Here is a 12,145-nt window from a genome sequence, read left to right on the forward strand (position 1 = left end):
GAATGCAATTAAGTTAGTTTGACATGGCCTATGTTTCATAAATCCATGCTGATTTTTGCTAATAATAATAATAATGTTCTTCGCAAATGAATACCTTAATATTATCCCTTCAACCCTTCAGATACTTTCCCATCCACAGAAGTTAAGCTCGCAGGTCAATAATTTCTACGCAAAAATGTTGAGCCTTTTTGAACATTGGAACCATATCTGCCTTCCTCCAGTCCTCAAGTACGATTCCTAAAAGAAAAGAATCTTGAAAGATGAAATCCACCTTAAGCTCCTTAAGTACTTGTGGCTGAACACTGAAAAGCAGCAATTACTTCCTCAATATATATATAGAAATATATGTAGACAGACAGACAGATAGATATTATGCACGTAGGACACCAAAATGAAGAGTTTCTGAATCCAAATCATTGCCAGCAAGTGGTCTATATTTTTTGTAACTAAAATACTAAATCTGTCCTATAACGGGAGCACCTTTGTGTGTCATGCTGAACCATTATTAAGTGAAATTAAAACAGAGAAATCCCTTTTTCATTTTAATTACATTTTTAAAATGTTAAGTATTAATGAATTTGCTTTTGAAAGTTAGTCCACAATTTTTTTCATGTAACACATCTACAACTTGGTAATAGTTATAAAATGATTTTATATTGTTTTGTATTGTTTTTTTCTATAAAGGCTCTGCAAGACGTAAAGATAAATCAATAGAGAAGAAAGAAAAAAAAGCTGATACAGGAAAAGAGCTAGGACAGAAATCTGCAAAATCTGGTTGAGTAACATTTTTAAATTTTATGTTTAATGAAGACTGAATTCACTACTAACCGATGTCCAACAATCTGTTAAGGCAATATCATTTTCAAGCACAAACTGGTAGTGATGGATTAAAGGACACATGACATGTGTGACATGTCATGATTCCATTTTATTCCAGAAGTTTGGTCCTTAAGGGGTTAAAAGGAAATATAGCTATTAACTGTTAGTTGCTAATAGAACAATTTCCCATATACAGCAATTTGTGTGCCTCGAAAGCATGGTTAAAGTCCTTGCACCATGTAGTAATAGCATTTTCCTATACCTAGATGCCACTAAACTCTACTGGAAGGGACTATAGGTGTTCCTAATTAAGTAATTAGCTAATTTTATCCAGCTATATAATAGGAATCAAATATTAATGTTTTAACACTTTCGATTTGTATAAAGCTTGATAAATACTCTGTACAGGTAAACAGATTGCAATTTTCTTACCCATGCCTTTAATGTCCCCTCATTCAGATTAGATGCATATCCCTTGTCAATTTTGTTACATAGAGTAGTTGAGACAATACAACTATAAATAAAAGTATTTAAATTCCCAGCTATTCGTAAAGAATTTGACAGTATTTTTTGGTATTCAGATTCCCAAAATTTTAGAACATTGTAAATATGTGTCTGCATTGCCACAATGCAAGCATAGGTAAATATAGCTGCCTGTCTACCACTAGGCATTACAGCCTGCAAATATGCCCTTGTAGGTGACACAAGTCCTCCCTAACTCTACTCAGCAGTATCTACAGATTAAGCAATGAACACTCATACATAGTGCAGTAGTAGCTCTCATATTTCATTGATCTTCTATGTGGGAAGAGGTCATCAATGAGCTGGTGAAATTAATTTCTTTGTTAGTCAAGGACCAGTACTGGAGCAAAATCAGAAGATAAAAATGTTTTTGTATTATTTTGCATTGCAAAGAAATAGAGCATGAAACAACCCCTGTTGATTTAGTAAGTATGTCAGTACATTTTTAACCAGTCATTTTATTTTTGTATATTTTCAGTATAACATTTCTTATATGAGTGTGTTCATATATAAGCATTCTTTCTTCCGCTTTTCACACAGTGGCTTGCTGGCAACTTAAAGTCTGTGGTACGTACCCCTCTAAGGGGCCCCGGAACATGGCAGCTAAAAAACACATTTGACATAACTGACTGCCATGCAATACAATGCCCCTATGCTAGTCCTCTTAACACATAAACTTGCATGTATTGAAGGGGGTGAATATAAATCTGGTAGAAGAACCACTGAAATAATACAGACAGAAGACACTGCTGCATTGGTTTTCTATATTATCATCCGTACCTAATTGTGTAACATTACTTTTGAACTTCCATACCTGTAAGAGTGCAGATGACCGGTAAATGTCTCACATTCACCACAAGGAATATTCTACATTTTGTCTGCAACCTATGCCTCCGTTTCCAACTACCAACTTCACTATTTTCCTGAATATTTTCTGTTTTTGCTCAATATTTATGGAACTCTTTGCAGTGCTTTTCAACTTTCCTTCTTATCTCAACGCTCTGACTTCTTGGAAATGCATCTATGCAAGGAAACCTAAGTGCTTTTTTACTTGCAGTAACAAAGACCTACCAGCAATCACAGACATTGTGTCCCCTACTTTTTGTTTTTTTCCCCAATATCAATTTTAGTTCTCTTTTATATGTAAGGTCACATTAACAGAACCCCAAGTGCTTTTCATATCATGTAATGTTGATTGTCTTTCAATTTATTCATTTAACTTTTTATTTTTTTTACACAAAAAACACTGTTTACTCACAAAGTTCTGTACAGTGACACAATATATATTTACACTAAGTGGACTTTTGAAGTTTCTACCCTAAAATCGTGTGTGGGTGGATAATATTTAAAATAAAATCCCTCTATTCCCTTTATTCATTTTGTTGATACCGACTTAGATGAAGATTTGTACATGTTTTTATCATTGTTGAATTTTGAATAATTGCTACCATTTTAATTATCTCCTTCTCATTTATTAAACGTGTTGAGCATTGAAAAGATGATTACATATTTTGGTCAAAATAACCAATTCTAAAAAAATATCGACATTTAAAAATCATTTACAGTTTCTCTGTTGCTTCTCGAAGTCTGCAATTCCATTTTCAATTTTCTGCAATTACTGCTTTAGTGATTATACAACAAAGGTTATACTTTGATGAGTTGATGATTATCTTCCAAACTAAACACCACGATAGCCAAATTATAAAAATAATCTTTTTTTTTCTTAGTTTACTACCAGTGGGAACCAGTTTTATTTTAGTTTTTTAAAAAATCCTTAAATAATGTTTCTGGAATGTTTAAAAAAAATGTTGGTAAATAAATAAATACATTTTCAAAATGAATAGGCACGCAGTTGACCTAGACAGAATTCCCTCTTATTACAAGTAGAATACATATTTGCATTATTCTCTAAGCGCCAATTTGTAGTGAATTGTGATACAAATTGCTAAATTTGGGCTAAAATAGCCAGCCTGTGACTATAGTTGAAATGGAGAGTTTTTGGAATCAGCTACATTTACCATTTGGATTTCAGCTTGCTATACTTTGTGAATAAAACATGATTTATTCATAAATCAGGGGCAGTGTGGTATTGGACTAACATTATGAGCCATTTTTCAGACTTGCTATTATCACCAAGGCAACGTGTCTAGTGCCTAAGCACTGACTTCTTACCAATTTGCCTAACTAATCTTGGTCAGTTAGAGATTTCAGCTTAGATGTCTTGACATAATGAAGACAGTAAACACAAACAGTTAACCAATTCACTAACATCACTAAATTATAGTAATACTTAAGCAATCCTTTGAAACACAAGATGTATTAACAGCACATAATTGCTCTTCAATGATACCTTAAAAGAACACATTTATGTAAATTTGCAGTTAGGGCAAAATATATATAAACAATACAAAAATAATCAAAGGTCCTTGCACTCAAGCTAAATATTGTATATAGCAAATAGCTTTTACTTGCCGGGTGCCAGTCTTCTGGGGAAGTTGATATTCACATGAATAAAGCTTGGACTGCACTCATGGTCTTCCAATACAAAATACTCTTTATTTCATCAAATCAGCAAATCCACGTTTCGGTCCGCACAGGGACCTTCCTCAGACACTTTGTCCTGAGGAAGGTCCCAGTGCGGACCGAAACGTTGATTTGCTGATTTGATTAAATAAAGAGTATTTTGTATTGGAAGACCGTGAGTGCAGTCCAAGCTTTATTCATGTGTATAAAAAATACAAAATAGACAAACTGGAAAATTTCTACAAGTCATCTATGCTTCCAGTTCAGTTAATCTTGCCATAAATTTAAATTCCAGACAATTCTCACTTTGGTGAATAACCCTGTGCATTTGGGGAATATATTTTTTTTGGGGGGGGGGGGGGAGATTAATTTGTTTTGGACTACTAAGTAATGATGTTGCTAGAATTTTGCACATTATTCACTAAAAAGTGCTTTTGCCACAGATTTGTCATTTGTTGATTATCATCTAATATCCATCCAGTGTTGATTCAGCTATATAAGCAATAAGCATAAATGAACCTTGTTACACCCTGCTGACTGTCAATCAGACAACCGGTGCAGTTACTTCCTGGTTTGGTTAGCTCAGTGGAGTTAAACTCAAGAGACAGGCAATTGCTCAGAGCAGCTGCCTTGCAAAGACTTCTCATTGAGCTGTACTGTGAAGTCTGTGATTGGACAGTCACAGAAAGTCTGAGCGGGGTTAGAAGAGGAGGGCTTGCAAAGGATTCAAACAAGAGATCTGCATGCTGTTTTAGATCGTTAAAACCAAGCATGTTTTCTGTGTGCTAAACAGGGATTTGTAATATTTATTTTCTTCAATTAGGGTAGTGGAGTGCCATTTAATTGAATTTCTGTGTGAAAACTATACAGGGCACAGCTAATAATAGTATTTATAGATCGGTGTTTAAAAACTCCTAAATACAAGGCCAATGAATGTAGATGCCTGTATTTAGTAACAAGACCAAAAAATAACATGGGTGCACTGTTTAAGAGTCCACTCACTCGCCTGTACACCCAATTAAGATGCATCACATCTAATAAAACTTTATTAGATCAGAAATACTATACTCTATTCCATGCTACAAGTAACCAGCTGTGTTTCAACCTTGCAGTCTTTGCCATACCTAGTGTTAAATATGGAAAACCCACATTTAACTACAACAGCACACCAAGTAATGCAATTACTAACAAGGCCATTACTGCCACAGTAATATTAGGGCTCAAAATGTTCACTTGCCAGTAGCAATTAACCTAGAAGAAATTTACCCCCAGGTGAGTGTGCCAACTACTTTCGAGGCTTGCAGCACAAAGCGGCAATATCACTGTCCTGTAATCTTTTGAGTTTTTTAGAAATGAAAATGATCAAAAAATATTAACATTAGCTATGTTGGAATTTCACTGAAAATGTAACACAATGAGAATATATTGTAGCACAAAGTAGGTACAAAACTGGCTTCTGGTCAAGGCCTACATTGACAAAACTTGGCAAAAGACTGAGCTTTTGCCATCAAGTCTTGTCAATTCCTACAGCTGTTGCAAGCATCATCTCAAGTTGGTATACAGTCTTGTTATCGCAATATCTACGAAAAACTGGTCCCATCTCATAAGGAAAGTATAGTAAACCTGGCTGAATTATGGCAAATTAAACCCATACTAAAATCTCATCACCTTTTTATTGTTAATTTTCTTAAATTGTTCTTATTAAAGCATTTTGAAGTCTGTGTCAAGTGCCCTAGATAAATATAGCTCAGAGCTAAATCTTTGCAGAAGCCTAATTCATACAGTGGTATCGCAAGACACTCACTTTCATTGGAACAGGTTGTACTATTGCACAGCAAATATGTTGCAGTAGTGATATCACTCAGTCACAAGTATATAAAATGCACATGGGATACCTATCTAACTACAAATGCAATGCACATATGACATTTTTAGCACGTTTTGGGGTGTTACGGTACATCACGAAGCATGGTATTTAGCTTTAATTAACTATGAAATTGTACTTTGAAATTCTAACTCTGTGCCCACTAGCTTCAAGTATGGCAGCTGGACAGCTGTGTCATTTAACTTTTATAGTACGCTAACCAAATTAATGACATATATATAGATATAGAGCTGGATTTTCTTCACGGAGTAAGGATTGGCACTGCGTGTTGATTAGTAACTGTCCCTTAGGCTTCAGTGGAGGGATTTCCATTCAGGAAACATATTAGACCTTTATTCTGGTAGGAGAACCCATAGTGTGTCTTTTACTTTATTGCCTATTCTTCTGTTATAACAGTATGAATTATAATCCTGGTGTTTGCACTTCTGCCCATTTCCACAATGCTAAGTGTGTTATCTTATAGTATGTAATTGTGATTGTGGGTAACATTGCCAGAAACCAGAAACGTAAGTAAAGTCCAAAGACAGACCCAGGTTCAAACATTAGGTACACATCCACTGTAAATAATTCCTTAAATAAGTCAATGTCCCCAACATATTGCATAGATGTGTTCTGCATTTCAGAATGGTTTGTATGCAGTTATTTTACTTTTGATAAACATGGATAACACTCACTATGTTTGATGGTATATATATATATATATATATATATATATATATATATATACATTTATATGTTTTAATTTTGTGTGTATACATTAGGCTCTTCACGAGGACGATCACCAGGCAAGAAGTCTTTGACAGCACCTGCCACCCCAGAACCACCAGAACCCATCCCTGCTGGACCTCCACCTATTCAGCCAGGATCTGCTGAATGGGTATATGTGGATGAACCACTTGCACAAGTATGTAGGATAAGATACAATTTATTTAAATACTAAGTATGTTCTCCTCGATATATTATTTTTGCATAAGCTTTTCAAATGACTTAATATTTTTGGAAAAACTTTTAAAAATAATGTAATATTTTAATATTGTGTATATATATATATATATATATATATATATATATATATATATATATAGTGATATATTTTTATATATGATGTATTTTTGATATTTTAATATATGATAAAAATATTTGAAAAGTTTATCTAAAATTTGAAATCATCCAAAACGAATGCAAAAATATAAAATTGAGGCCATCGTTTGTAAATTCTGTATTTATGTTGGTTTTATATATTTTCTTCCAATATTTTTAAAAAATCTTCAAAATTACACATCAAGAGTTTACAATAGAGTCAAGATGGAAGAGGGGTGGTCCACCCTGGATAACAGGCATGAGGGGGTTGCACAGAGCCTGCTTTGACAAAAGATTCCAAGCAGAAGTGGATGGAGATATTAAATATACTATCCCTGTCTCTGGTCAACTCATAGAGGAATATAAAGATCATGTACCATGGTCCTGTGCAGCAACACTACAAAAATTGAATTTTTTTTAGTAGCCACTTAGTCACAAACACTGGGCAAAATTGGCGTTCAAATTCGTTTTTTGCATTTTTCACACACGAACAAATATTAACGCTAACTTTGTCCAGTGTTTGTGACTAAGTGGCTACTAAAAAAGACTGGACATACCCCATTTGCAATATCTTGGGTTGTCTACTATTGCAAACGGTATGCCATCATGGGGGTCATTCTTATTCCTGGGCTACCATACCGTCTCAAAGGCAATGTAACCAATCTGACAAATTTCAATGTGAAAAAAATGAAAAATGTAACATGGTATATTTGACCCTGTAACTTCCCAAAACATCATAAAACCTGTATATAGGCGGTACTGTTTTACACCTAAATACAAATATGTGTATTTTATTGCAGTAAAAGCAAACAGTATTATGACATTCACAGTTGTAGAACTAAAAAAAAAATACCAACATGTCTTAATTTCTCACATTTTTTTATATTTTATTTATATTAAATTATTTTTCATAGCGAAATATTTGATGATAAATGGAAGCCCTGTTTCCCCTGAATAAAATCATATATAATAAGTGTGGGTGCACTTAATATGAAAGAGGTGAATTACGGTTGAAGAGACATATAGTCAAATTCCAAGTTTTGTTTACGTTTTATTTTGATAAAAACGTGTATATTTGTCTCAGTCCTTAGGGGGTTAAAGTCTATGGATTTTTTTGTATATAAATATTTTGAACAGTTTTTTAACAGATTTTTCTAATTCGAAAAGCTCATCCAAAATAATGAAATCGAGGCCATAGTCATTGTAGGGCATTTTAACATTGTGTTAATAATCATTTCACAGGAAATTCCTGAAATTCTGGTACCCTACTGGGAAAATATAGAAAATACATATGGACTTACGATTAAAACTGCGCTGAGAAGCATGCGAAAAGAACGACTTATTATTATTAACTATTTTTATGATAGCAGGTAAATATACTATTTCACACTTCTTTATTTACATCTATTTTAATTAAAAATCACAATTGAGGGTTTAACTTTCAGAAATGTATTCCACCTAATGCAATTTCCTACATGTTATTCAATATATATTTTATAAAACCTCTCTAGACTAAGAATAATTGTAATCTTTTGTAGGGAAGTCAAACAAATCTTAAACTTTGAATAAAACTATTTTTGATCAGCCAAGATAGCTGAATAGACAAGGCATCCTATTTCCAAAGCAATGAGGGCACTGGTTTTATTTCCAATCATTTTTAATATCTTGCATCATCTAAGCACCTGGTATGTTTCCCTTGGAGGCCACAGGATAGCATTTATTTTGTTGGCATGGAAAGTGGTATTTAGCAATTTCACAAAACCTTATTTTTTTTGCCCAGAGAGCATTCTCATTTATATAAATATAACAAGGGATAACCTTCATCCACTAAACCCCAATACTACCACCAATCTACTCAAGGCTTGTTTCATTGTGGTTTGGTATCACAAATGTAACTCAAGTACTGTTAATGACTGTCCACATCCTGCATGTATGTAAATGCAAATTAAGTTAGTGACGGTATTTCCCACAATTCTTAGTCATGGCAGATAAAATTAGTGCCAGTCGTCATCCTGATTCGATCACTACTTTCAGTTAAGCTGGTGACAGGAACGAACAACTTGTACTAACATTTCAACTGTCACCTACTTGCATATTTTTGGGACAGTTCTGTTAAACATAGTAGATGATATTGAGACAGTTACTGTGTTGAGGTATGCAGCAAACATACATGTACACACAAGCATACATCCACTTGCTTCTTAATGGCAGATGCTGCTATCCTTCCATGATGACATGTATAGGTATATGGACTTGGCATCTCCTTCCCAGGATTCCTTGCACAGATATGCGTCTCCACAAGCTGTGCACATAGCATTATGGAATTCTATAGATTTTCATTATGCTAGAACAGCCTTGCCTGGGTAAAAAGCAGAACCGGGAGTAAAGTAATAGGTTTAGAATATCTCTTAAGTCTTAACCTGCTTTTATTTACATCTATTTATCCATTCATCATTACATGCATTTAAGGATTGATTTTTCCTTTGCAGAAACAGATTTAGAGATTATCTAAAGCGTCCAGACCACAAGCAGGAGTTTGTGTCACAGTGGCAATCTGACTTCAGCTCTGTGGCAGATGACTTGAGGGGAGATGAGGAAACAAAAGCCGAGCTTCACCAACGGGTTGATGTAAGTATATATCATACTCACAGATATGTTGTATAGCATAGAATAAATACAACATCCAAAAATATATCCATCAATTAATGTATTATTTACTCAGATAATGCAAGGATTACTACATTTTACTCTGTATTTATCATACGTGGGTACCAAGTTATTTTAAAGAGCCATAAACTTTTTTTATTCACTTTTTTTTTTTCTATAGAAGAAAACTTTAACAAATGCACAGAGTTTGGCAATTTTATTTAGCAAAAAAAACAGCAAATTGAAATGATTTACGGTTAGTGATGCATACCATTTTACCTTCTGTCATTGAGCCTCCATACTTAAAAATAGCTGAGGTTCCTAGTGAAAAGTTTATTTTGACTAAGATACAAATCTCCTATTCTGATTTCTTCTGAAAATAAAGGAGCACATTACAAGAAATGACTGCCAGCTTTGCAGTATTTGATCAGCAGTAAGTAACCTAAAGCATAAAGCAGCACTATTCTGCAAATATGTGCTTTTATACTTTTGATTTGAATCTTAATGGACACCTTAGCACCGAAACAACTTTAGACAAATGAAGTGATTTTGGTGTATATATCATGACACTGCAGCCTAACAGCTCAATTCTCTGCCACATAGGAGTTAAATCATTTTTGTTCATGCATAGAGAATTGATAGAGAATTGAGCAGTGATTGCAGGGGATGGCCTACGTGCTAAAACTGCTTCTTAAAGCTAAAGGTCCATCCATAGAGTATCCCTTCAACAACACTGCAACTGTATGTACTGCACTCTTCTGGACAGCGATGTCAGATGTCCAACCTGGAATTTGCTGAAGTCACTACCCCAACCTGTGGGTCACAGCCCTGAGTGCTCCTATCACAACTGGGACTACTACGGCCTTCACTTTTCACATCCTTTCCAGCCCCTCTTTCTGTCTTTGATATTTGTCCACCTTCTCATGTTCCTTCTCCCTGATGTTATAGTCACTAAGTAGTGTCACATCCACCATCACTTCAGTCTTCCATTCCTTGTCTACCACAACGATGTCAGTTTGGTTGGCCACTGCATGCTTGTCTGTTTGGATCTGAAAGTCCCACAATAGTCCTGACATTCTTAACTACCCTTTGTGGTATCTTTCTTCTGGACTTATTTTTATTCCAGTCCATATTCTGTGCAGATATTTTGGTACAAAATTTCAGCAACTTGGTTGTGCCTCTCAGTGTACACTGCCCCTGCTAACATCTTGCACTCAGCTACTGTGTGATGGATTGTCTCAGATGCCTCTGTGCACAGTCTGCACCTTGGGTCTTGCCTGTTGTGGTAGACCCCTGCTTCTATTGATATAGTCCTAAGCTGCTGGGATTAGTGTCTCATACTGCCTTTTAGTGCTGCATTTTCCAACCACTGTTAGGGTTTCCACTATCCACATCCACTATCTGCCAGTGGTACACCCCATTTCTGCATTCTCTATGTGCTGTTGTCTCACTCATTCCTTTAGCAGTTCATCATTAGGAGCCAGCTTCATGATCTTGTGGGTGCTCTGTGTTTCATCAAGGACTGTGGCCTTGATACTCATCAGGGCCCGACCTCCTTCCTTCTGACTGGAGTACAGTCTCTGGGTGCTGGATTACAGGTGGAATCCTCCATTAATAGTGAGTAGTTTCTAGGTTTTGACGTCCATGGTGGCCAGCTCTTCTCTTGGCTAGGTTATTATTACATATGGATACCTGATGACTGGTACAGCATATGTGTTGATGGCTTGGATCTTGTTTTGAGCTGGGACTTCAGGACCTATATGACTCTCTTAAGGTACTTGGATGTTGTTATCCTCCTTACTTCTTCCTCATGGTTGCCATGTGTGTGTAGTACCTCCAGATACTTAGAGTTGTTTTCTACATCTCCAATTTGACCTTCTGGCACTTGAACTCCTACTGTCCTGATTATATTCCCTCTGTGATCCGCCCACAGTTATCTACTTCGAACAACATTCCAATTTCCTTTCTGTATATCCTGATTGGGTAGATCCATTAGTCAAAGTCCCGCTCACTTCTGGCATTTAGCTTGATGTCGAACATGTAGAGCAGGGCCGGACTGGGAAAAATTTAGGGCCGGCCATTTTTCAATCAGAGCGGCCCCCTAATGAGGGGGCGGGGCCAGAGAGGGTGTGTTTTGTCATCACTAATGACAAGCACGCCCCCTCTCAAAGTGAGCATGTTGGTTCAATGCGCAGAGCCCCACTGAAGAGCTCTAGCATTAGAAAAAGTCCTGTATTTGTTCTGCGCAGCGCAAGCAAATTTAATAACATGCTTGCGCTGTGTTTGCTTTTAAATTGTCTCTGGTGTCTCCACAAGTGGGATACCAGAGGACAAATGGGCCAGGAAAGTGTATGGTGCATGTGTTTGGAGCCTGCTTGTGGGATTACGTGTGTGTAGAGTGTGGTGTGGTATTGTGTAAATACGTCAATTTCATTTATGTTTGTGGTGTAATATGTGTGGCTAGGGGCAGTGTGTGTGTGTGTGTAGGAGATCTAGTGTGTAAAGGACTCAGAGTGTGTATAGGATATTGATTGTGTGTGTGTGTGTAGAGGATTAAGAGTGCATATAGGGTAAGGGATCTAGCGGGTCTTCTCCTGCCTCCCTCCCTCCTCAGCTGGCGGCCGCTTATAATTGCCTGTGGACCGGTGAGGGAGATCTTTGATCTCCCCA

The 12,145-nt window shown here is 36.0% G+C and overlaps 1 protein-coding gene across 2 annotated transcripts in view; it reads left to right on the top strand.

Annotated features, from left to right (window-relative positions):
• Nucleotides 1-12,145, top strand: part of SPEF2 (sperm flagellar 2) — a 162,671-nt gene that overhangs the window by 105,610 nt on the left and 44,916 nt on the right. Inside the window, exons 20-23 of one of the 2 annotated variants that reach the window (XM_063453972.1) lie at nucleotides 685-774; nucleotides 6,511-6,653; nucleotides 8,072-8,199; nucleotides 9,319-9,457. In XM_063453972.1, coding sequence (XP_063310042.1) covers nucleotides 685-774; nucleotides 6,511-6,653; nucleotides 8,072-8,199; nucleotides 9,319-9,457 — 500 coding nt within the window. Of the gene's footprint in view, nucleotides 1-684; nucleotides 775-1,881; nucleotides 2,059-6,510; nucleotides 6,654-8,071; nucleotides 8,200-9,318; nucleotides 9,458-12,145 lie in introns of those variants that run through there. The other variant, XM_063453973.1, reaches the window with a different exon arrangement.

This window comes from Pelobates fuscus, chromosome 5, assembly GCF_036172605.1.
Source record: "Pelobates fuscus isolate aPelFus1 chromosome 5, aPelFus1.pri, whole genome shotgun sequence".
Lineage (NCBI taxonomy): Eukaryota > Metazoa > Chordata > Amphibia > Anura > Pelobatidae > Pelobates > Pelobates fuscus.